We start from the raw sequence: 27,208 nt of genomic DNA, 5'->3' as shown, positions 1-27,208 counted from the left end.
ACCTTTTGGATATAAACATTTATTGTATAACTTTGTCCAACATTTCCTCACACATCTGTACACAATAGTCATAACAAAAAAAAAAGACAGGTCACAAAATTCGGACTGACATATGGTAGCATGGACAGAATAATAAAACAATTAACTATAAACCTCATACATACTGCGATGAGAAATGAGTATAATTACATATTCTTCTATCATGAAAAATATATCTGACTATAAATAGAGTATTTATGGTCCTCGTGGGGACAAGAATGATCTGATTTCACACTAATGTTTGACGTAAAATGAACGTGCAAAGCGTAAGATAAACTTTATTACACTGCCGCTTTCTGACAATGAATGATCAATTGCATTGAAAACATCGACATCTCGTATCTATAAATTTCCTCACACCAATTTAATATGATTGTTCTTAACAAAAAATATAATTTCTCGGTAAAATCAGCCGATATCAAACACTATAGAAAAATCTTTACACAAACACGTACATGTAAGATGTATATATATATATGTTTACCTACATGATAAATCATATTAATTTTTGTCTCACAATTAAATAATGTTATGTTTAATGATATTGCGTAGGGGTCGATGCCTAAGTAAGGACATGCCCGTATGGTATGGACTATAATACACAGCTTACCAATTTACATATAAAAGACAGCGCACATCATCTGGGACTTGTGCTACAGACAACGTGCCTTGTGTAATCTGTATGTGGTGCAGAGGGGGGACGAAACAAAAAAAGGATATAGGTTATTTCTTTCAGAGGAATAAGGCATTGAAGCTTGAAAATGAATATCGACATTTCTTTGCGACTGACAGATAGATGAACTGACTTCGCTTTAGGCGTTTTTGATGGATAATTGTCCATTTGACCATGGGCCATCACATTCTATGGAAGTCGAAATATTTCTTTGCTGTTCGTTATGTCTTATGACAGTCCAATCTCAAAATTCTAAGGAAAGTTTTCTTAAATTGTTGATTGGCTAGTGCGTAACAGAACGGATTAATTGGGCTGTTGAGGTAACATAACCAGTATGTAAATTGGTACAATTTCATGTTCACACAATTCCAACCGCCGTCGCAAACTCCAATGATTAACACCATTATATGATAAGGAGTCCAGCACAGAATGTAAGCTCCAAGAATGAATGTTATAGTCCTCAAAGCTTTCCGGGCCCGATTTTCTGTTTTAGAGTTCACCTTTTGGCGAGTTCTTTTGCTTTTCTTCCTCTTAGCTCTCATATTTTGAACAAGATTCTGTAGAGGAGCCATTATGCTTGGTTTCTCTCTATTAGCATCGCTATCAACGTCTTCATCCTCATTTCTGTCACGTGAGTGCACTGCAGAGGTTCCGTTGGATGGTATTCTCTTTGACATTTCATCATCGTTGCTTGCATGACGAATGCTAGAATCCCCTTCCAGAGTTGTGGAGATAGTATTGCTCGAGTCCTCTGCAATTGGGATGGGTAGATACCTTCCCTCTCGCCGTTTCCAAACCGGTGAGCAACTTTCATCTGTTGTTGCGTCAAATGAGATACTTCCATCAGGATATATCTTCAAATTATCGTTTGATGTTAGAGTTTTCAGACTATCCTCCTCGATATACTTGCAACCTTCTAATACATCGTTCTCAAGTAGTTTATCGGTCTGCTTCGATGCCTTTTCGTAGGTGTTTGGGACTACATGATTATACGGTGGGGGAGGTTCTTTTATAAGGGCTTTCGTGGCATTCGTATCCTCGTTTCCGTCTGTTTCGGTTTCCGAGCCTGATGTTCCGGTTATAGTAAGGGCTATTTTCGATACATGATTAAATGACATACCCAGCATTCCTTTCAAAGATGGCCGGTATGTCGTGTCGGTTTGAACCGCACTGTTAACGAAGCAAGTTTGTTCATCGTCATCAACATCGGCGTGTCTGAAATGGGTCTTGGAGGAACCACAAGCTCCCTGGCTGCTATTGTTTTCCTCATCAGACTCAAAGACGGGGGAGCTAGAACGCTCTTCTTCGGGGGCTTTCGTAAAGCTCGTGGACTCATCAGGCCGCATTGATCTCCCATTGTTGTTTTCAGTGCCCAGAGTGTTGTTGTCAGCCCCTGATGCGTTACGGTTAGATTTGGAGGACTGCTTGTTTTTCGACAATTCCATGGCTGTTGTCATCTTCTTATGCTTTGCCTCTGCTTTCCATTGTAGTGTCAGTGCTACATAATAAATACCCCCATAGAGTCCAATCATAACACAAAGTGGGATCCAGTAGTACCCAATCGTCAGCAAAAATGTAAACAAGGGGTCACTCATGAATTGTACTTCACACTGTAAGGGTTTGACAGTTCTCTTACCAACGAAGTACTGCCATCCCACGATGGAAGTGAAGAAGATCAATGTAGGAAAAATCCATGTCAGTGATACCATAGTTACCACTTTTTTCTCTGTCCGCCAATGTCGGTATTTGGCTGGAATTTTGACGGAGAAAAATCTGTCCACCGTAATGAAGAAGACAGTATATTGAGAGGCAAGACAGACGGTCCAATCCAACGCTAACCACAGGTCACACACCAATTCACCGAGAGGCCAGTATCCCAGAAGCAGATACAGAGTAAAACATGGCATGGAAAATGATCCGATGAGCAAATCGGAGACAGCAAGGGAAGCTATGAAGTAATTTGTAGGTTGACGAATTGTTCTTTCTAATGCGAATGACAGCAGTACAAGAACATTTCCAGCAACCGTCACAACTACAATGAATGCCACTAAAACACCTAGTATAATGGTCAGCCATAATTCGTGGGGTGGGGGGATGTCCGCTGCTACCGTCACACCGCTGGTCGTACAGTTCTCAGTCGAGTTCATATCCACGACTGAAGTGGACATATCTGAGACTGGAGCTGTGGTCAATAGTCCAGCCATGATGATTTATAATACACTCCCAAGAAAGGTCCGAGCATTGACAAAGCAGTCCGGTGTCATGATTGTATCAGCTTAGCGCCGTTTCTTCAATCGGAAAATGCATACACATTTTTGATCGAGTGGAAATGCCAAAGTGTGATCGGGTTCAACTGGTCATCGTCTGTTCATCTGCAAAATACAAAGTAGATTTTAGCTTAATAACTTGGATACACAGAAAGCATTCTATACTGTGATTATTATTTGAGGGATCAATACTGTGGACATGGATCAATCAACTGGAAGATAATCGTCATTTCTATGTAATGGAATGAAAAATCACTCGCTGGAATCTCGAGTGCGAACTGATGTATCAAAGCGAAAGATTGTCAGCAGGAACAATGAACCTAGGTTTAATGGTAAAAACTTCAATTCAAACTCTTCTTTTAAACTGTGCGCTCAGTATTATGTAAATAATTGATCCATGGAATTATACTACTACACAGCAAACTTTTCTTTGATTCACACAACCATATTGTTAAATTTCTGTTTTAAATGGACGGGTGATCTGCAGATCAAAAAACACTCATCTTATTTGCATACTGCATTGCAACGAGTAATAACGCGTAATTGTTGAGAGAGAGAGAGAGAGAGAGAGAGAGAGAGAGAGAGAGAGAGAGAGAGAGAATTTGTTTTATGACCTGTTTGAGCAAACATCTGCGCATCACACAGTTGTGAATATTTCATGGACCCACCAAGAACTATGCAACTTTGTATAATCCTCAAAAATTGATGAAAGATGCACGAAAAAGGAGAATGTAAATGAGTCCTCTGAGACGGGTTATAATTACAGCCTTTAGAACGTTCTATCAAACAGAATTATAACTTTTATAGACCCAACAGATATAATACAGTGTTCTCTTGTTGTTTCGTGTAAGAAAACCATTAGATACAAAAGAAGGGATAATAAAAGTAACAGGGTCCCCGTTGGTTCTGTGTAAGAGATTTCACACTTCTAGGAATCCAGATTTCTTCTCTGGAAATTCAACATTATTCTATTCAAAAACATTGATTAAGGAATATGATTGCCGTGATCATATCCATTGGAAGTTATTGTGTTTGTTTAAAAAAAAATGTTTTATCAACTGAAGATTCTTTAGAAAGGCACTGGTATTGTTTTAAGCATTTGCTATCATTTCGATTTTGCTTCGGAAAAAAATCTGTTTAAAGTTATATAAATGAATATATTTACATATTTTATGTCCACAAGGTCCTTTGATGAAAGAGCATCAATCTATATCGTTGCCATAAAGATTACTCAATTTATTCAAGTGTTAATAAAAGCGAATACCATGCATCTAAATCATAAAAAAAAAAATAACTTAAATTTCATTAATAGGTAATGAATGTATAAACTTTAAATTTGAGCAATTCCTCTTTATTAAAAAAACAACAACCTTTTATCCTCGAGGAAACATTTTCTCTACATCTTTATTTAAAATTTATACTATAGTTAAAATATTCAAATTAATGCAAATATTTTCTGAAAATGCTTATTCAACATGCTTTATAAAAAGAGAACTAAGTTGTTTTGGATAACGCCATAAATGATTAAACATTGTACAAAGAACATCGGCGCACCAACTGTGTCTTCCATTATTCATTGCATTGCTTCCCATTTGACAGAGCGTCAGCGTTGTGTTTCATGCAGTCATTATGCCTTTTCGTTTCTTTCTTGGAAAATTTAGCTTTAAGCAAACTGCCATTATTTCGAGATACACTTCCGCTTTTCAAAGGGAACTGCATGATTATTTTTCTTTATCATTAAATAAAAATCAGAACCAACACCCGAAGCACCGGGCCAAAAATCAATGGAAAAAAAAGAAACTGTTTTGTTGGGAAAATGATGATTACGGACAATCCCTTGCGCTTTCGTTCCGGAGCTGGGTTTCCTTACATCATCATACAAAACTTAGCAGCGGTCTTCAGAGAGTTTTTTTTCTTCTCATTTTGATATTAATGTCAGCGCCTTTAATTCCCTTGCCTATAAAAACCTAACTTTTATCTTGACTCTCTGTTTCTGGATGTGACAGTTAGTTTAATATAATCTCATGGAATCGTCATTGATGTAGAACGAAAGATCCGAACTCTTTAGAGAGGTCTCATCTATGATAATACATGTATTATCAATACAGTTGATACCAGTTACTTTCACTCAGTTACAATTTTCAATTGTTAATGAAAACATCACTAATTTAAAATAGTTAAAAGGCACCTCATATTAAGTTGGAAAGTGTAAAAGAAAATATTACTAGCTAGATGAAAGCCCGCCCACGAGTAAAAACTTTGAACTCCTACGTGCATAAAAACTAAAAAGTAATAATTATAAAATGAATATGCAAACCGCATGAAATGTTTCATAGATAAACCAATTTCTAAAGAATAAACATATCACTTCCATCAATATTATATTACATGTATATGACAGAAACTCTCAAACCTTTTAAGTTTCCTTCCAGGAAGAAACATTCCCCGATTAAAAACTGTATTGCCTGATAATGTATAACCCGACCTCTCGTTTGATGCTTTGTATTCAGTTAATAACAAACGAGTTCTATCATCATATAAATTAAACGCAGCCCATTCGAGCATTAATATTTCAGTCTCTTGTCCAAAATCAAAGGCTTTCCTCTCAATGAAACCAGGCAGATTGCATACACTATTATTTTCTACATTTGAATAAGAAAAAACGTTCATCAATACCGTTTAATCTTAGCATTATCTCTTTGCAAACTGTTTATAGATACAGTTTCTCTGAGGAAGTCTATGACGAAAGTGGCTAATCTACTTAAGGCACTGTCCAGTCTAGTTTTCATTTCAAACCATGCAGCGATGGGTAATTGCGATGCGCCATACGTCATCACCAATTGCGGGTCCTTAATATTTCAGTGAATTATCACCTCCAAGACAAGTTACAATCAACGCGGACACGCCACCCTCGCAATTTACGGTCACGAACGATGCGTTTCAAGTTTAGGTACCCCGAATTCTCGTGAGGATTCCCCGAGCGTGGCAGACGACACACCAAGCAACCGCGGGAATTGTAAATCGATCCATCATTCCTCCAATGGTCATATATATTTTAGTGCTTGACAATCAATTGTCGCTAATGAATTCACTGTTTGTTTAAGTGCAAACTCAATATTTGAGTTTGCAATCGGGGATTTTATCTTTACATTCATATGTTGACCAAATCCTAGCTCATTTCTGTCTCTTAAGTAAATCCTGTGGATCGAATCACGCTAGGCATGAATAAGTTGTGTCTATCATTGTTCATATCAAGCAGCTTCCGAGTCTAAAACTGGCACCAATAAAGGGAGGATTGCACTTTAAAGAGACTGAACGACAGATGTTGCCCAAATGTCACCGTATTATGTCAATGTCACATTTACTGAGTTAAATAGCTACCTATATGTCTTTTGAACATATAATTATAGTCTTTTAGAATAGTTGGAGAACACACAATTTACTTCATTGTCACGGAAATAACCTCAAAACAGTTAACGGTTCGCTATGTTAAGATAGCAAACACTGCTTTAATTTTGTTGACCGTACATGCGATTAGAGAAAATTGTTAAGTGCAATGATACCTTCGAGCACCCAATTCCGCATCAAACTGATGAAAGCGCTTTACAGTGCACATAGACATAATGTAAAGAGATGTCATTATCCTACAAAAATTTATTAACACATAGTTTTCCTTACACAGCCAAAACCAGAATCAAGACACCCCCTTCCCTATTACCTGAACAGTCTAAAACAGAACAAAGATATATCCCCCTTCCCCATTCTAAACTTTGGAAATTTCATTTCTTCAAAAACATGGACGTAATAACTTTTTCCAAAGCTTTAGTAAAATAAAAGAGACTTGGGTTTGTTAATTACACATTTTCATCAGTATTTCAATGGCTAATTTTAGGGCACAATAAATGCCGAGCCTGGACATAGAGGAAATGAAAGAGTACAGACAGTGGGGCTTTTATTGATTAAAATCCTCGTACCTATCTTGGAACCGAAACGCAAAGATTTTTCTGTCAAGATACATAAAATCAAAGCATGCCTGGGTCATATGCAAATCTAATCAGGCGAATAACATTTCTTGAACTGTAACTCGGCGATAAAAAAGGGAAAGGCGTATAGCATGAAAAAATGCTTACGTGAGTCAAAATTGATGAACTGCTGCAACAAAACATGAACATTTTTATACATTTAAAATGATTGCCACGGTCCTTTTTTCCTGTATTGCGAATTACATCAGACTAAGTATTCACAGGGCAAAATATGCTACTTCCTCATTTGACTAAAACTTGATCCAAAGTCCTGCACAGATAAATTCAAAATAACGTTGCGTACGACACTAACACCCCTCCAAAATAATATATCCATAAACTAATTTATTTATGTAATTATTGTAATATCTTGTGTCACTTCTCCGCCCTGAAAAACTAACAGAAATCGATCGGTTCTGGTACTAAAATTACCTTACACAGGCACTGCGTTTGAATAATTCGACTTTAAAGGACATTTTGTATTCTGACCGAAAAAAAAATCAAAAGACAGGTGCCAGTAGAAAGGCCAATAGAGAGTTAGTTATTTTGTAGGCGATCTCTAAAGGTTTTTTTTTTTATTTTACATGTAAATTATTGATGAAATGCTGATGAAAAGGGAACGAAAAAAATATAATACTGTATGATAAAGAAAGTGCGTGAACCGACACACACTAAAAGGGGGTGTTTTTAGAAGTATGATCTATTATGCATTCTACCTTGATGAAAAGTTATTTGGCATTCTGTTGAAAAAAGTAGGAATTTTCAATACTACATATCATTTGTTTATAAGAGAAATTAGATATTTAAATTCACGTTACTATTGAAACAAACTAGTTGATAAAAAAGAATATGCAAAGAGTAGTCCAACGTTCATGTTGATCAAGGTTGATACAAATCTTAAAAGATATTGAATTTTCGTGCACCTTGAATGAATGGTTCACTGAATATGAAAGATAGAAGAATACATAACGTTCGTCATATAAGAAATATATTGATTAAGCAGTAGGTAATGTGCATAATATTTAACCTCTATCAATTTTTTAAATATAGGCTGCTTTTTTTTAACGCAAATAAGTACAGCTATAACGATATTTGCAACGCAGCGCAGATAAGAGGTAAATACTTTTGTATGATTGTTATAACGCATTAAATCATTCATGATTTGTCACAAAATACATGTATGATAGAAACAAAAATAAAAAGCGTCTGAAAATACTCTTACCTTAGAAACACTGAGAAATATCCCAACTTATAATTCAGTAAGACAAATTCGCATTCAAATAATAGAGCTATTAAACTACGCCTCGTCATCATATCTAAAGGGAGCCAAGCTCAGAACTGGAAGGCCGTGTAAGAGTTGTAGGAAAAAGTCCTGAAAGAGGTTGTGAAGCCCATGCTTCTTGTGGCAGAACCGCGAAGTCGCTAAACTAAGCATCGATTGGACAATGCATTGATTAAGTTTGTACTTCACGGATGCTTCACAAGCTAATCAATTGGCCGTCACTCACCCTGAAAACGCCTGATCATTGTCAAGGATTTAACTTTCAACTTGATATTTTGACCAAAAGACTCGCCACGACTAGGGCTAATTGAAAGATATTGGTAAGAAAAATCTTCTGAAAGTCGCATTTATTTGAAAAGATCTAATTATTGATTTTTAGATCAGAATTAATCGAATATCGAGGACAGCCTCTGACGTTATCGTCCATGATGCAACAAAGAGTTTTCCTAAGGAATAGTGTTCCCCTCTGATTTCTTGAGATTTAGAATTTCAGTTTTAATGGAGACTGACGTCAGGAAGGGAAATGGATCAGATTGCTGGTCTTCTTCAAAGTGAGAAGTCAGACACTCAAATGTAATACAGTGCCCTCTACCGACAATTCAAAGGGGAACGCCGACAAGATTATAGGAAACCATTCAACAACTGTTGAAAAAATTCAACGGAATCTTTGCTGAAAACGCAATGCTATTTTTATCTCGTAAAGTTGATACATTAAACAGATTTGTATGTCAAGAGATTGAAAATCGTTAAAAAAAGAGAAGAAAAAAGGGTAGTTAAACTTTTTTTTATGCATATGAGATAATTCTTGACAGTCAAGGCACTCGTTATAGAACATTGAGTGTAATAGATAGAACTTAACTGTAGTGGTCATATCCTTTATTTTTTGCTAAGAATTTAAAATTATTGCTTATGATTCACAAACATTACTTGTTCTGGATTTAATAAAACCGTCAGTTTTCAATATATTATCACTGAGTTTGTTTATGAATATTGCTTGAAATTAACTCATATTTCAATAGCGTGTGTTAACAGATTCAAGACGTTTTAACTATGCTAAATGCCAATAGCAGTTCTGGATTATGCAAATCGTTCGTCCGCTTTTTGTATGAAGGCGAGAAACCAATATCATTCGCGTTATTGGTAATGACAAATCTGGATCATTCAGAGGATCTTCCATCAATAACACAATTTCATGGATTTCTGTGACGTCGTTTGGATTTTGACAGCTATACACGATGGTATAGATAGCCAAGAAGCTTGAGTTGACGAGTCTTCATTACGATAAGTTGCTGTCCGATTAAAAATTATTCTTACAAAAATGCTCACTAGCCAAGTTATACCAACTTATGCTGTTTTAAATTAATTCAATCTTTCCAGTTGAATACTGGCTCTTAAACATAATGAGCAAAATATACGTTATTATATACTTTTGGGGTATATCTCCAACAATTCCATTTTAAATCCAAGCTTCCACACATATAACATAAAGATTAAAAAGTTAGAAAACTAAAACAACTCTTTGTCATACAGTCAAGAGAGGTTGACATTTGACCCATTTTGAACTTATCTTCAATTTCGAATTGATTATCTGATAACCCAATCTTGGAGGCTGCTGTACTAGACTTTATGTCGACTGTCTTGATAAGTAATGCAATAAATAATTCAAGTTTTGCTGAAAATGGACAACACTTTATTTTAAGAAACATCAAGTTATTCATCTGCTAAATTTTGCCATAGATATGATAGTAGGTATTATGGTGAAAGTACATCATTAATGTCCGAAGATATATATTCATAATGTAACCCAACATGAATATTTCCGAAAATGATCCATCTCAAAGACCTATATATCACATATAACATACACTATAATAATAAAATGAGGTGATTAAATAAGAATTAGATCTGGCATAAATCTCGAATATTACTTCTCAGCAGTAATTTTGGCAAGTGTAGCGAGACAAATCATTCTTTAATTAGGCTCTGATCACGGTTACTTATGATATAAGACCTATATAACGGGAGGTTGCGATTATCTTTAAAAAATTCCCATAGATATAAGATTTTCTTATACGATACTGCTTATTGCCTGAATATTTCGTCTGAAAATGTACTTTAAAAATATAGCTCGGTTAACTTCTTAATGTTTCTGTGAACTACACGCGTAAACATTATTTGTCGAAGGTCTCGATAACCTTGGGTACAGGGCTGATAAAAAATTAAGCTTGTTTTCGCCGAAAAGCTACACAACAGACAGAGATTTGTTATCAAAGATGAAATTAGTTTTAGAAAAATCGTAATTCGTGTAAACCATGATGCATGTTTGTCCTTTGTCAGATAATCAAAACTTCAAATAAATTTCGGAAATTAGAAACATTATCTTAAGATGTATCGAGTTTATTTATCAGTGTAATGAGTGTTGTAGACCTACAAACATGCATCCAAAAATAGGGCAACAAAATGACTGAGCAGTGTTTTTGAAAAAATTGGCCATATCTTCTAAATCTTCAATATCGTTTCAAAATAAATAAATGTTTTATAATGTTTTTTTTGCTGAATGTATTTAAGTTCATACGTCAACCTTCACTACAAAGGGACAACTACCTCATTAAAGCTCTTACGTGGAATAAAAAAAAATAAAGATAGTTTGACTGATATTGAAAATTGTCTCTTAGCAATATTAGAGAGTTTTTGATGGAATATCATTAAACCGGGACCCCTGCCACTGTTCGCGGAAATCCGTCATTGTCTGTTATAGACAAATGTCAAAAAGTCGGTAATAAATGGCCAGGATTTTCAATATCGTCATTATTTTCGTTTATTCTTTTGAAAGCAATATCGGAGCTATCCGATCGAAAACCTCGTATATCCCTTCACTTACAATAGGTTAATTATTGTTTTAATAATCTTTTCGACTCCAGCTCTGGGTAACATCAGGAGATGACGGAGACAGAAAAACAATGAATTTATTCATTACCTGCTATCGGAAGATGGGTTTAACTTTTGGGGATTCATATTACATTCTATTGGGTTATCGAAAATAATTTTAAAAGACTTTTCGATCCCTTATCGAATCTGATGCTTATCTACTCTGATGCTCAATAATAATTTAACAGATTGATAAAGGATGCTTAAAGTTCGTGGTCATTTAATAGAATTTTTTCTTCCCCGTCGAAGGAAAAATGTAAAGTATATTGCAAAATCTATTTTATAATTAAACGGGATTCAGTGCAAATTGTCAATTGTGATTTGTACCAAATTTGTACCTCGTCCCCACACCAAAGTCTGTCCAAAGCCCGGTTCCTATGGTAGGGATGTTTCTTAGAAATGATGAATATATTGATTGTTGAACGTCTTATCAGGAGATGTTTTCATCACACAAGTATTGACTTGATCGGCACTATGGTCAATCAACCATAAAGGGACGTGACGACTTTCACTGTTCTACAAAGGAGAGTTTTGTCTTTTAATTGTGTCCAAGGATTCCTCTCGAGCTCTGCTAGAAAATAAGTTCTCTTGTCTCAAGATTCACGTAGTACTCATCAAAATATTACAGCAAGCGTCACTATTTGTACGAATTATTTGGTAATATTTACATATAAGTATCCCGTAAGATTGATCGCAACGACTTGTCGGGTATTTGGTGTGTCGCAAATCTGTAGAAATTACAATAAATCAAAGATTTAGAATGCCCCCCCCCCCCTTTAGGTAATCATAAATGTAAGCAATATCACAGTTCATATACAGAAGCCCTAGTACTACATGGCAATATTGACCATCAAAGATTGGGCCAATCATGGCAACAAGATGGTGAAGTCTGATGGAGTCTCGTACAGACAATACTGGACAAGTTCCAAGTCCTCCCTCAGCCAAATAGACAGCGCCAATAACGCAGTAAGGATACCATTTATAGGAATTACAGAAATATAACATGATCGTCGATATAATTCTGCCTTAAGTTCGTCTATTTTATCTATTTTGTTCTTTATCAAAGAATGGAAACACGATTTCATTCTGTAAATATGCTATAATTTTCTATAGTGCGAAGCATAAACTACTATAGTACATTAATATGCTTTTTGCACTTATCTATGCTTTTGTCTCTTAATAAACGTCCAAGTGTGCATGTAGGGATCGGACATAGACTCACCATCAATTCTAAATTCTATATTAAAGCTGCTTGGTCCGATTTTTTTTGTAATTACAGTATCAAAATTTTGTCCATATAAATCATTTATCTTAGAAAGTTATGGACTTTCTCCTATTTACACCAGCAGAATCAGTCTCCTTTCAAAGTTAGAAATATTCAAAGTAATCTAAAATAATTTCTCTTTGGGCAAACGAAAAAACAAACCAAAATGCATCACGGGAATGTTTAGAAAAGGAAACCGCTTGGTTTCGTCTCCCGAATGATTGGGGTTATTCAACCCGCATGCTATGCATCTATTGTAAAGAAAGCAGACTTTGGAAATATTAGCGAACAAAACGTACACATGTTATTTGTAATTTGTCTGATCATTTCGACCATTATTTAAAGCTATGTCAAAGTCGTAATACAACCATACCCGTCTCGTCGTCAGTGGTGAAATTTAACATGAGGCGAAATAACGCAGTACCTTCTAATGTCGTTTGTTTTGTTAGCAAATTTTGTACGCATTTTTCTTCATTGAAATTTGGCATAATTGATGGGTAAAACTACTACAATGTCTATTATTATACATATACTAAGCATACATATACTAAGCATAGCCATTGTTTAAAAGCGTGCATAAAATTTGATATAAAATCGGACCAAGCAGCTTTAACTTAAAGAGCCACGAGTTTTTTCAAAGGATATTGACTGTACCTCTTTTTAAGTTACTAATACTAGTATCCTTTAATCCCGTCACAATAAAGCCTCGCTGGGGAACACAGAGGCATTGTTGTACACATTGGTTGTACAAAAATGATTTTGGATATAAACTGTTAAATGGCGTTTAAAGATATTTAAGATGTTGTGTAATGAATCAAAAAACAGATGGTATTGACAAGTTTATGGTAAAAAGTGTTTTATTTTTTAAATGTGTAAATACGATATTAGATACATGTATTTGTTCATACATTCAAATAATAATCGATAGCGCTTAGTTTCATAGAGCAGTGGGTTTTTCAAAATAAAGTAATAACTTGACAAAGTGCAACGTGTCTGCTGTGTGTGGTACACATACATGGAGAACTCTATGACTTAAAAGTTGTGTAAACAACAAAATATAATAGTTATTAAATATAATAATCCTCACTGAATTCAACAGATAGTGTAGCCATTGTCTGTAAGCTCATGACTGGGAATTAAGTATTTTAGATGGAATGTTACGGTATCAGATATATATATAGCGTGTTGAGTTAATGCCGAGAAATCAGGCGCTCGCTATTACATTATGTAGTAGCACATCTTGCGTAAATGAATAATCTCGTGAAATTGTGTGTTAAGGAGCACCTTTTTTATTTTATCTCTTTCCTGGGCTCTGAAGTCACGCTCATTAATAGGAAAGATTAACAAAAGACTTTACATATTTATTTTTGGCATACCTTTAATTATAAAACCTAGATGAATTTGTTTTTGAAAAAGAAGCCATTTTGTAATAGATTTACTGTAAAAACTTGTACAGTAGTTCACAAATGTCGCAATCCCCCCCCCCACCCCTGTTTTATTTTAACAAAAATATCTAATCAACGGAAAGTGCTGATATGAACTGAGTCATAATCGTGAGATCTTGAAAACTTTATTATCATGCTTCAATATTGCATTAATTTTGATAGTGTATGCTTAAAGAGCAAGTGCATGTTGCATAATATGTTTTATTAAAACTGCAAGTAAAAATTTCGCAACGTTTAAGTCAACACGACACGTAGGAGATGTTTTACGAAAGAGGCATCAAAACATTAATATTAATTGCATTGTAGGTTTTACTGAATATTAGGACCATGGTTTTTCTTTACATAAACCATGAACCTAAACAAGTGCAATTTTTAGATTTTAAATAATCCTTATGAAGCTAGATGGTTGTTGCTATAGTTCATTAGATAACTAAACAAAGTTCAGACGAATTAAGCATTTACAAATATCATTTATACATGTATTTTTGTATATTTATTTCAATATTTTCATTCTATATGGATATCGGTAAAAACACTCTGCTTATGTAGCGATAAATAATCTAATGTATATATAAAAACATGTTTCGCCTACATGTTAAAAATAAACAGCCATGTCTTCCTAACTTCTTATAGGATCGTAAAAATTAAGTAACTGGAACCTAGTCCTAAGATTCAGACCCCCCCCCCTCTCTCTCTCTCTCTGCCGTATCATTCTTAGGATACGTCTCGGAAAGTGAGGATCAGTCTTAATGTTGACATAATTCGTACAGGAATGACAGTCAACCAGATAACAATCAAAATGGCTGTCGGATCCCTCGTCCCTTACAACCATCAGTGTACATGGCTGCAATTAGCCTTTTGAGCTTGAGTTCCATATCTCCAATATGGTATCATTACTTTGTTGGTTCATTTGATCTTCCAAGAAATTAACAAATGACAACTACAGCAAACATCAAATCGATGGTGTCCTAAGAACCGCAATAGAACTTCCTGCAAAAAGCTTTCATCAATTTCCGGTGCTTATTGCATGAAAAATCTTATCCTTGCATCCTACTTTGGTTCAGTAAACCTATACATCGATAGGGAATGCTCAACAATTCATGCTCACCACCAATTACGTGTACTTGTCACAAACAACCATTAGGGCCATAACCTAACACAGAATAAAAAATGTCGAGCTCTAACATGAATAGTCAGGATTGCACAGCACTCGCGGAAATATCCAGAAACTGTATAAGGGAACAAAATGGTTTCAGTAAAACTCTCTCTCTCTCTTTCTCTCTCTCTCTCTCTCTCTCTCTCTCTCTCTCTCTCTCTCTCTCTCTCTCTCTCTCTCTCTCCGTACTTTAATAGTAACGAGCAAATTGAATCAATATGACCTACATCTCAACAAAAGAAGGTTCCATATACAAAATAGTAGTGCTTTTTTTTTGCTGTTTCTAGAATTGTTCTTCGCTATTACAATATTGCAACGATCTTCAGGCACCGAGACAGATAGCTTCAATTGTCACGTCCCTTTAAGTATAATGTACTTTACAGCTTAAAACTTGTGAATACGTATTAAAGTAGACCTGTAAAGAACACATCGAAAAGTAGCTGATGGCTATTTATAAGTCCAGTTAATAGCTCATCTAGCACGATGTCCATCTACCATCATCGTTTTTTCTAATTATCAAGGCTCTTATTTCAGTATTGTTAGCAATGAAGCCCTTGCGAAAGGTTCATAATTTCTCATTTGAAGGAGTTAGTCTCCGGGTCATGTAAGATAAGGTCTCGGCATTTTATCTCATTTATGGCACTAGTAAGTGTAAACTTCTATTATGGGAACTTCCGAATGATGAAAAATTGCGAAGCCTGATTGGACGCCCTCTCGTTCCAATCATCGATCTGGTTATATCCATGTAATCGCCAAATCTGGTGCTGTAGTGAGAGCGGTTGTATGGGCTACAAGCCAGAGGATAATGTAAAAAATAAATTCATCATTCGGTGTTTGACGATTAAATTTCCTTTCTTGTTTCTAATTTTTTGGTCACCGTTGACGTACATTTGAAAAAAAAACCTTCGTCTTTTAATTTTGTTTATCCAAAACCGAGAAAAACAAATTAATGGTTAATTTAATTTTTAAACATTCGTTTCATCAACAAATGACGCTATCGGTTTTGGTTAATTGATATCATTCAGCCGTTCATTCATGAATTATTTTTTCTATTACTCTTTCCTGGGTGCTGCACTACATTTATGTTCATCAAGCAGATATATTTAATGCCCCTTGCCATGAAGACCTTGGTAATAAATTCATTTTGATGACTACTTGCTGCGTTTTGATTTGTTAAAATTAATGAATTACCCATATAAACAGTTATTGAATGTAAAATAAAGGAAATTGTTCTATCTTGCGCGGAAATTGCTCGCAGAAAACCAAATTAAATGTCGCTCAAAAATCTAAAGGAAATACTTTAGTTTGAATAAAAAGAACACGAAAATTGCGTAACGCTCAATGAGGAAAGTAATGCAGGCGGTGACAAAAACACACCGTCCAATATGATGAAGAAAATGAACATGCACGCGATGTTACAAAATTGTCTATAAAAGATTAACACGATGGCTGAGTAATGCATAAAATTGTTGCACACCAAAGCCTCAAATGCTTTCATGAGCCTCTGGTCTGGTCTAAAGCGTGAATTTCAATTTAAAACCGGGAAATAAAAGACACATTTTTGGAAGAGATGTTTCGAAATACTCCAAAAGAATGTAAAAAAAAAAGCATAATATTGTACAACGGGTGTCAAGTTATGTAATCAACATCTGAGAGAGAGAGAGAGAGAGAGAGAGAGAGAGAGAGAGAGAGAGAGACCGGCCATGGCTACGATAGCTGGAAAGCTATGGTAATAGCTGGGCTACTAACAAGCGATCCAGTGATTCTAAACAGAACCAATTGTACATAAAGCAGTGTCAGACTTTTTGTTCTGATTATCTATTGTATTGCAGAGGCAGAGATTGTGAAAAGTTGGTCTAAATAAAGGTCCTTGTCCACAGGAAGTGAATATCATCTAATTCATGTCATACAATCAACCTTTTACAGAGCTGCTCTTCAGATAAGATCGAGGATGTCTGACAAAACTTTTCGTGTGATGCTGTCAAAGAAACAGAGAATGGGCGGAAATTGCTCAGTCGGTCAGTTAGGTACCCGAAATGAAGTCTTTGTGATATGACACAAGCGACGTTAATGTTCTATTAAGAGAGAATTCTATAAACTTCTCCGAAAAATAGGAGAACAATTTGGAATCAAATCATATTTTGAAAATAAGTGCAAAAAGAGCTCAATTTTCATGACGAATTCCTTCTTTCAATCTTACAGAAACTAACTTTGTTAAAAAATGGTTCAAAGAGGAAAAATACGAGATTGAATACGGGAATTTTTTCCAGGTACTACTATGGTAAACGACACAAAAGCTTGTCTGAAAAGTATATTGTTGACAATTAGTTTTTTCAGGGTAAATGACGCATGCATATAAAAGGGCTGATGTCGAAAAATATGATGGCATTTAAGCCTATCAAAAATTCATATTCATTAGGGAACAGCCTATATATACATGATATCTTGTTAAAGTGAAATGTGTTTTGGAACAATGTGACATTTTTACAAAACGGTTATTTATTGATAGTAGGTCAATCTCCTCTCCGGCGAGTTGTGCACTATTGAAAGTAAAACCAGGACAAGGTTGATGGTTAGTGAAGCTAATTAATCGATGCCAATAAGACGGGACCAAAAGAAACCGAATCAAAGCCATATAACACCTTCACACTCTTGTTCTCAAAAACATCGATAATTGGAATCAAATTCAATAGACAAAAGCTTCTCGGCATAGAGAAGCTAGTTTTCTTGAATATCACTTCATCTCAAGTGTTAAGTAATTCAAATATCTAAGGAATCAAAATTTTAATATCTGTTATATGTATATATTTTCAATATGTAAGGTCATATACTTCTTGTAATCAGGAACAAAAATTATATAAATAATACTGATTTTTGGGGTAGAATATAAAACAAATGACAACATTTGGATCAAGGGATTATATGCCATTTTCAAAACAAAGTGGGAATTTAATCAATAAGAAACATAACGGTACCTGCTGCTCAGTGGTGGACTACGGTACCAAAATCTTCTCCCTCTTCACACTTTCTCCAATGAAAGATGATCTGGTGGGGAAAAAAGATTGGGCATGTGAATACATCTTGTTTTCAGTGATTAAAATCGATAAACATGACAGACACAAATATTTTTCATCTTAACGGTTCCCGATTCAGGTGATATCAAAGAGAGTGAGACAGAGGGAGAGAAAACCCTCACAAAAACGGTGAATGGGACACTCCGACCTTCAAATATTACATTGTATATTGCTGCCTTATCAGCAAGCACATTCCCTGTGTCTCGCATCATCCTTCTATTTGATCCAAGCAAAGGTTTTGCAGATGCGAATAATTATCGATGGATTTTTTAAAACCAATGACTCGATCAATCTAGAATAGCTAGCCGTAATTGAGCCACTATCTATTGATCACAAGGTCTTAGGCACAGTTATGAAACTCTATATATGTGATACCCAATACTTTTTCGCCGTGAAATTTAGATTCAATAAACGTTGGGGCTCGTAAAATCGTTTTCTTTGATCGGATGTAAAGTGTTATTCTTTTGGCCGGAAGTTGACTTCCGGTAGAGACATGCGTGCCGGTGTTTTGAAACTATTTGTATTAAAAACTGTGATCCATAACGAGACTAACACATTAGCAAACTAAGGTATAATAAATCAAATCGACATGGGAGATTTGCCCCTATTTTCTACTAAATAAATATGATTATATTAGTTTCAGACAAAAAAGTATTGTTGAATTGGCGATAATTAAAGAATTGAGTTTTTTTATAAAGGAAATTTGATATATCATCATTGTAGTTTAATTGTACTAGATTATATGTTAACCATGAAATAGTTTAAACAATCAATGTTCAGAAGAAAACAAATTTCAAATCAAATAGACTTAAAGACATCTAATTATCTGGATAGCAGCAAATAAAATCACTTTACATGTAATTAACCCAACCCCACCATAGAGCAATGTATAATGTTGTTGAACATATATATAGTCAAAGTTTCTCATTTTTCATATTAATTGTTCAACTTGTCAAATTCACGTTATCACTCCATGGCTAATTCTTCAATGTCTACCGAAGCTGTTACATGTTAGAGCGATACATAAATTACAGCATTTAATTTGGTCAGTTCCCAATGAAGTGATTAAAAATTAAATGTTTGTAAATAAAAATTTGCATCTTCTTTCTCAAAATCGATTTTGTGAATCATCAGTTTAAAGAGCAGCTCGGTTCAAAGAAATTTAAAAAAAAGAAAGATTTTCAATGACAGGAGAATATATGAGAAACATAACAAAAAGAAGATTATTTTGACGCTGCTAAAGTGTATTAGGTCTTATTTGACTATGGCACCGATACCAGATGGCAGTTACTGAAAAAAATAATCCCATTTACACCCTTTTATAGAAATTCATATGCGAGTGTGGCAATGTGTTTCAGTTTTCGCACCAAAGTTAATGGTGTTAGCTACATCATTACTTTTGTTGTCACTCTAGTGTAATACGTATCATAGCTAGTGTCTCATTCGCTGAGACGATTTGAGGATTGGCACAAATAATGTCATTATATATTAATATGTTTTGTGTCAGGATTACATGTACCTGATGACTTTAGTCATTGTTATAGAATTATTATATTTATATAGATATTTAGTTTAAAAAACAAATAACACTTCAAACTTTTTCCATATTTGAAAGTTACTCTAGATATCATTGATCACTCAAGCTATTCGTTTTTTTAAGCAAGATATAAAACATTTTTAAAAACAAAACTTCACAGTTACAACATATTTCATAGAGATCGAGACAAAATTAAAACAAAAACAAAAAAGCAAACAACTTGGACATACAAATATCCCCCTAGCAGTCCATTGATAGATCTTTACATTCTGAACAGAGAATGCTAAACTAAATCACCTACAGCCTACATCCTCTCACGATTTCTGGGAAATCCTTACACTAATTACAGGATTCCGTTGTTCTGTAGACCGTAAATTGAATAAATATTTTGCGACTTCTATAAACACCCAAAGACTAATCCCAGAGATCATTTGATCTGATCAAAGAATCACACATCTTCTCCGCCATTTTCGCTAAACATGAATCGATGTTTACATCTTGATTTCTGCTCTTTCTTGTATGATGAGAGCTAGAAGTAAAACTCTTCACAACAAACCTCTTAAAATACCCAGGATGTTTGGGTTTATGACGTGAATCAAAGTCCATTAAATTTTTTTTTTAAAGTTAAATGTCACACCTTTACTATTTGTTTACTGAATGTTTTGTATAGTTGCGTCATTATATTGTTTTAAGTGCAATAAAATTGTAAGATCAATTTATTGAGAGAGAATCATGATATTTCTATCAAAATAATGTAGAACGCACTTACCTTACTATAATGATGAACACATTCTGATATATTGTACATTTACAAAGTATGAAAGACCGTTTAGCTATCTAAGTTAGCTTACGACACATTTTATACTGCAAAAACGATGTTTAATTAAGAACACAGTTTACAATAAGAAACCCTTGCAGGGAAAATCTTTCAAGTGTCATGGTGTATTGAATGTGTTTGTTTGATCAAATAGCATAGCGTTGGTGGCGTAATCATCGGTTTCTTCATATTAAACTACTGTGTAGGTCCAAATGTGATCTTTCAAACCCTTTGTATATCTATCAGACATCAAATGCCATACGTTGATTAGATGCATATGTAACGCTTTCCGGATGAAAACGCCAATATTCCCCTTTTTGAAGCTACGATCGAAATCAAAATTGGTCCAAAAGATGGAGATAAGGCAATGATAAATGTAAATTTCCTGACCTTGTTTTTTCTTATTTCAATAATCATGACCTGGGGGTCATTGCTAGTTTTTGTCTCATTTGTAATCATTCAAAAATTTCTAAAGGCATGTATGGAAATGAAGTATGGAATATTTCGTATATTGGAAATCAAACATACGTTAAATTGACCATTATATGCCTTAAGATGTAGGACAATGACTTAGGATACAGTTAAATCATATCTTAGGTTTTTTTCTACAAATATTTTTTAAAGTAATAAAATCCTTATATTACAGTTTTTTTGTTATGTTGCAAATTAAAATGCAATGTGTTTAAATTAATTATTATACAATTCATACAGTTTATGGTTTTTTGGAATATTTCGAGTTTCAATAAATATTTCAAAGTTGATATAATCAAACAAGTATACCGGGCATTGACCTATAGTGCACTATAGCATACTTTGATAGTGTACATACATTTTTCATGCGCGCATGAATGTTTTACAATACAAATGTTTACTTTGTCTCGCAAAGCGATTTCAGACAAACTGTCAATTTAAAGTGTGTTGAAAACAAGTATAAAATTCTCATTATCAATACTTTCGGTACTTTGATTTTAAAAGCATTTCATTGAAATTCGTCTCATGTGATTTTAAAAGATGATGTTTTTTGATAAATGATATTTCTTAAAGATAGAAAACATTCATAAAAGTTTAAAATAATAATTGAAAATGCCTGAAATAGAAATGGCAACCTTATTGAATATTTTCAAAAATTGAAGACAAAACTTACATACTTGTATACAGTAGAAGCAGGTGTGAACAAAGCCGACATTACCCGAATAAGAAATCAGTCCACAACATCGTTCAGTCCGTAACGGCACACTATCGAAGTTTGCAAGGTATATCAATTATGTATAAAACAATATACTGAGGAAAAAATCGATACTTGTGTGCTAACTTCTTAATGTTCGCCTAGCTCACTTGTACAACAGAACAGGAATAAGTTTGTGACTGACTTAAATGTGTTTACTCCACCTAGAATGGGTGGATGATTATCACCTGGCAGTGACGAAATGTACTATTATGCAAATCATAGAAAACAATACAGGCAAAACTTAAAATAATTGGCCACTTTAGTATATTTTTACATCAAACATCTCCTTTTAAGAGCAAACGTTTATTGAGAATATAAAGAACTGTTGTCCGAAGTGCGGCTTCCAGCTATGATTGACAATGCTGTGCATCATTTGCATAGCAAATTAACAAAGTGTAAAAGCGAAAGTGATCCCGACAGTTCCGTTGCTTTCCCATTAATTGCGCGCTCCTGTAACGAGGAATTTACTTACGATGGGCATTATTGCAAAAAGGATCAGCGAAAGTTTGCGAAAAGAATAAACAGTGGAAGACTGGCTTCGTCATATTAGCCTCGGGATTGTCCTCAAGTGAACTCAATATTCCAGAATCTATGGACCGTCTGACTAATCATGGTCGAGCTATTTGGCAAAGAAATGCATTGATCCTCCACCTCCCTTCTATTGGTGGTCGTATAGGACAAGTTTTGCAATAAATGACTTCTAGAGTCACCCAATTTAACAGCTTAGGCCAAGCGTTAAAACTTATTATGCCAAAGAAGTTATAGGATAGGCTTGTAATGAACTATCCTTAACTTGGAAACCTTAAGAGTAGTAATGGCCACTTCATTTGGTCCACGGCTTTATTAAACATTTATGCATTATTTGTCTTATTGCCATCCATATCCCGTCAAAACAAGAAATGTCCACTTACGTCACGCAATAAATTAATGGCCAGGGTTGGATATGTTATACTATCATAAAGCGAGGTACCTGTATGGGCCAACGACAGGTAAATAACATACTAGGAATTCTTAATCAACTCCAATTGCCGAGTTATGGCCGTAGTAACTTCAATCCACTGGTATTCACGTCAGCAGTTTGTGTGCTGTTCATGTGACGTGATACGTTAACATAATCAAATATGACATGGTCATACACCTAAGGACTTTTTTCCTCGAAAGAAATCGTCCAGACATAATTTGATAAGGAAATATAATATGAAGGTAATTTCCACTCCAAAAATAAGATCGTGCACATGTGCAGTATCTTTAAAACATGCACCATAGCACAATTATCATGATGATAAACAACTTGAGAAATATTTAATCTATTCTGATAACTTGTTCATGTAACACATACAAAGGTTTGTCGATATTTACAAGCTGGTCAAGGAATTCCAGTGCAGTTCTATCGCTCTACAAAAGCATGCACTTGTCAGGGTTATGTACCACAAATGTTACTTGGTCTCTCAATGTTTTCATTGCTCAAGACCAGCTGTTCAACAGGTCTACGTCAAGCCATTCGACCTAATACCCCACCCCACCTTTGCTTTTATTCTTAGTTTCTTGATTTCAATGTCATTGGTTGACCTTTATGGTTTAACGAAAGTGATCTCACTCTGTTCCATTTGGCATTTTGATGTGGCATTTGGTTTCTTTAGTTGTCAAAGTTATTAAGTTCCAGGATAATCAGCTATATCGTTTATTTATTTTGGGATTTATACAAAACGAAATATTTGTTCTTGGACGCACGATATACAAGTGCATCATTGTGCTTTCAAGCCTGAGGAATTTGTTCAGAAACACTTTAAGATTTTCCATCTTTTCTGATCCCTCTAAATTAAAAAGTTATAGGCCTCACCCCGATGATGTCATGTTGAAAAAGTAAAACAAACTTGCAATATAGCAACTGTCGGATTACTTGGCCACTCTCAGTCCTTTGTGAGATCAATTAGAATATACCCGACTTAAAAAGATGACAATAAAAAAGAAGAATGATGCGACATTTAATAAACACGTTATAAAATTCGTTATATGAGTAATTAAGTAATAAAAAAAACCCCTTTTCATTGTCCTAAAACCCGGTAGCGACAATGGCTTTGCAAAATAACACTTCATTTGCTCCGGAAGCGAATTTTGATAATTCGTTTTATATAATTGAAATTTGATGTTAATAAAAAAAACGGCATATGTTTTTATTTCGATTTTAATGACATGTACTCTCTAGTGTATATCTTTTGAGCTTATGATATTCATCTCCTATCTAAATAAATCCCCTGTTGCGAAGGTTTCCTTGTTGCAGCTGTCGCCTAAATATCGCGATTTATGCGATAAACAACACCATTTACACCTAAAGCTTTGAAGAAATCTGTATCTACATGTCTTATGTAAATGATGAAAAAATTATCAATTCAAATTAATCACAGATCAATCGGTTTTTTCTGCTCCGATGAAGCGCTCGTGGTGCGAATTGATTTGAAACAAAATTCAATGATAATTTATATAACTCAAGGTCAGCCCGCACAACGTGCAAAAAAAACAAAAAAAACAACCCAGGGGGAGGGGCCCAAGGAGTGTCGAACCCTCGATCTTTGGCAACTATATTACCATATCTTATGCCTTAAATAGCGTGACAGATAGACCCCTGCTTTTCAAACTCTATGTTTGTTGTCTGAATTTCTTCTTTTTTTTTTTTGGCATTTTCCTTAACCCCTCCTGACAAATTGCTTCAAAGGTATGACAAAATTGGGTTTTTGGAACTTTAATACTTATAGATTAAAATGATAAGAAAAAAGTACCATAAAATTATGTTGCTGTTTTATCAAGCTTCATGGTTCTTTAAAGGTGAACTAAGAAAAAAAAAGAACCAGTTTACTTTAACAAGCTCGAAAAACTTAGAATTTGTTCTTCTAGGATACAAAACCAAGATATCGTAACTTTATGGTGTGGTACATTTCCTTTGTTTGATGGATCTAAATTAATCACCTTTCATATGCATTAAGATACAAGGTCATAAAATAGCTTGAGAACACCTTTTGACAAAATCAAGATGTGTCGCGAATTAGGGATCGTGGTGCATTAATTCAACGCAAATCTAGAGAGAGATAGAGAATGCATGAGTGAATGCAAAAAACAAGTCTCTTGCTGTGTTGTCTATCATATGCATTACAAATTGTAAACCAAGCCGTGTGAGTACTATTCATAAATAAATGACTGCGCGGGCTCTCCTATTCACTGCAAACTGCTCTCTGTAGAACACTGAACCTCTTCAACAGTTTCGTTTTCAAATCAAGGGTAAAGTACTTTTGATTCCCAGATATTTGATCAAACCGATCTCACGATAGTCTTCCTGCATTGTTTATGCATGATTGCATATGAGGAATATTACATTGCTTAGGAATATTACATTGCTTATGATCGTCGACAACCATCCTTTGAAAAAAAATTTCTCGTAATGCAATATTATTATTTAAATTACACGGATCACTTGAAATAAGTGGAATACTTTAAAGTGTCGGATTTTGGCAGTTTTCATTTTCACAGATATGATAGTGAAACTTATACAACCATTATCTACTTAAACGTATAATAGCATTTTTATTTCGGCATTCTATTCATGGCGAAAATGTCAAATTAAATTATCATCAAGTTTAACAATGGTCGCAATTTGACATCTTGGACTATATTTATCCGAATCGCGATATTATATAATAGTATGCGTACTTTCCTTTAAAATTATCTATCTAGAAGTAACTCTTTTTTCATTAAGAGAAAAGAATCAATCGGACATGAATTTAAAACTCATTTAGTTGATAGCATGTCTAAACTTTCGTCAAGAAGACGCCGAATAGCCAATGAAAATGCATATATAAGTGGTTTACTATCACTGAGAATCTCTTGATGGAATTAGTGAAATAGAACTCTAATATGATGCAATTTTACAACGTTTAGAAATTAAAGCGTTGACATTTACGATATTGAGATCACTTCTCATTTGGGAAAAAAATCGATATACAAATAATTACCGGTATTTACAATCATATCAAATTTTAAAAACGGGAATAAAACCTACCTTATACATAGAAGATATTCTCCAAAAATATTGATCTTTAATGCAATGCAACGTGATTCTCAATATGGTGTTGAATTCGAATAAAAAAAGAATTAATAAAAAAAAAACGAGGGAAAGTTAATATTCTCCACAGATATCACCTAGCACACACCATCCGAGAGACGAGAACCTGTTGAGGCAACTGCGAATTCCGAATTGATTCCGCTACAGGGTCCCTGGCCGATATGAAAGCGTAATCAGTGAAACTTCTTCATATCGATAAGCTATTTATTATTACTTCTAGGGAACAACTGGCATTTCAAAACAATGCAGTCATAAAGCCCGGTGTTGGGAATAGTTTTGGAGAGAGTGGGTCCTACGAAAATAATTGGAATTATATCTAGATAAAAATCTGAAGCTAATTACTTTTCATAGGCTGCTTTGCATGGAATTAACCCTGCAATGTTTATAGTCAATACCGTTCATTAAACGGCTCATTGTGGAATTTTTGTCGTTAAGATAAAGAAATTGATTAGAAAGAAGATATTTCTGTACAAAAGATTGAGAATTTATCCGCTTTAACAGAAAAAGCCATAATTTTATATTACCGGTAATTCCAAGGAAGGGATTTTTACCAGTGCTCAACAGATTCATGAAGTGTGAAATTGTATGTACCATCAATCAAACTGTCAGAGTAACCCAGATGACTTGTACTACGTGGTTGCATGGTTCAAACTCTCTAAGTCACCCAATTCACATGTATTGATCTATGTACATCATAGTTAGATTTATTCTAAATTGTTTTCTTAAAAAATAATTCATGGTATTTAAAGTTGTATACAGACTTATTTTACGAATTTTGGTGTATCTTTATGCACATATATGTTCTGAAAATTAAGATTAAACTAGGTTATATAAGTAAAAGAAATAGTGCCATTCATAAGTGACATAAAAACCTGAAATTAAGTTGAAGACTGGAAAGAAATCATGCTCTATCGTCACGACAAGAAAATTAAATTATCATATTTACCATTTCTGACGTACATACGTACATGTAGAACAACTGTTTCCTCTACGTTTTCATACATATAGGGAATGCCAACACTGAAAGACGTCTTTGGTAAACAAATATCTTGTCGATGGTTGGTTTGTTCCATTACATGTATAACATACATAACAGGAAGTGGGAGTCACAAAGACCTCCCTGTGGTGACTCCATCGTATTTTTCAATGTTCTTACTTGTGAAATTCAATCACAGCTTTGTCATCGTTCATCATATTTTTATTTTATGAATAACAATTTTTTGTTCAATATAAAATCTGTTAAGGCAATAATGTGTATCATGGTTTTTTTCTTCTTTTTAATCTTGGTGGACATAATAAAATGAGCCAAAAGTCACCCACAATCATTCCTGAGATGCTTTTTTATTAATACATGTATATCAT

General features: G+C 34.5%; 1 protein-coding gene across 8 annotated transcripts; it reads right to left on the bottom strand.

Annotated features, from left to right (window-relative positions):
- LOC105339808 (muscarinic acetylcholine receptor gar-2) lies at positions 1-26,814 on the bottom strand. Of its 8 annotated transcripts, none has more exons than XM_034449221.2 (3): positions 26,793-26,814; positions 18,052-18,121; positions 1-3,084 (listed from the first exon to the last, which is right to left on the bottom strand). In XM_034449221.2, the coding sequence occupies exon 3, from the start codon at positions 2,914-2,916 to the stop codon at positions 934-936; it is 1,983 nt and encodes a 660-aa protein (XP_034305112.2). In that variant the 5' UTR covers positions 2,917-3,084; positions 18,052-18,121; positions 26,793-26,814; the 3' UTR covers positions 1-933. The 8 variants fall into 8 exon arrangements, with proteins under 8 accessions (XP_034305112.2, XP_011443835.3, XP_011443837.3 ...); XM_011445533.4 differs by lacking the exon at positions 26,793-26,814 and adding an exon at positions 25,784-26,038; XM_011445535.4 differs by lacking the exon at positions 26,793-26,814 and adding an exon at positions 21,649-21,810.
- Between the last annotated feature and the right edge of the window lie 394 nt (positions 26,815-27,208).

This window comes from Magallana gigas, chromosome 5, assembly GCF_963853765.1.
Source record: "Magallana gigas chromosome 5, xbMagGiga1.1, whole genome shotgun sequence".
Taxonomy (NCBI): Eukaryota; Metazoa; Mollusca; class Bivalvia; order Ostreida; family Ostreidae; genus Magallana; species Magallana gigas.
This window is presented reverse-complemented; position numbering and strand designations above follow the sequence as displayed.

Coding starts and splice junctions, on each gene's coding strand:
- LOC105339808 (XM_034449221.2), bottom strand. CDS start 2,916: ATGGCTGGACTATTGACCACAGCTCCAGTCTCAGATATGTCCACTTCA.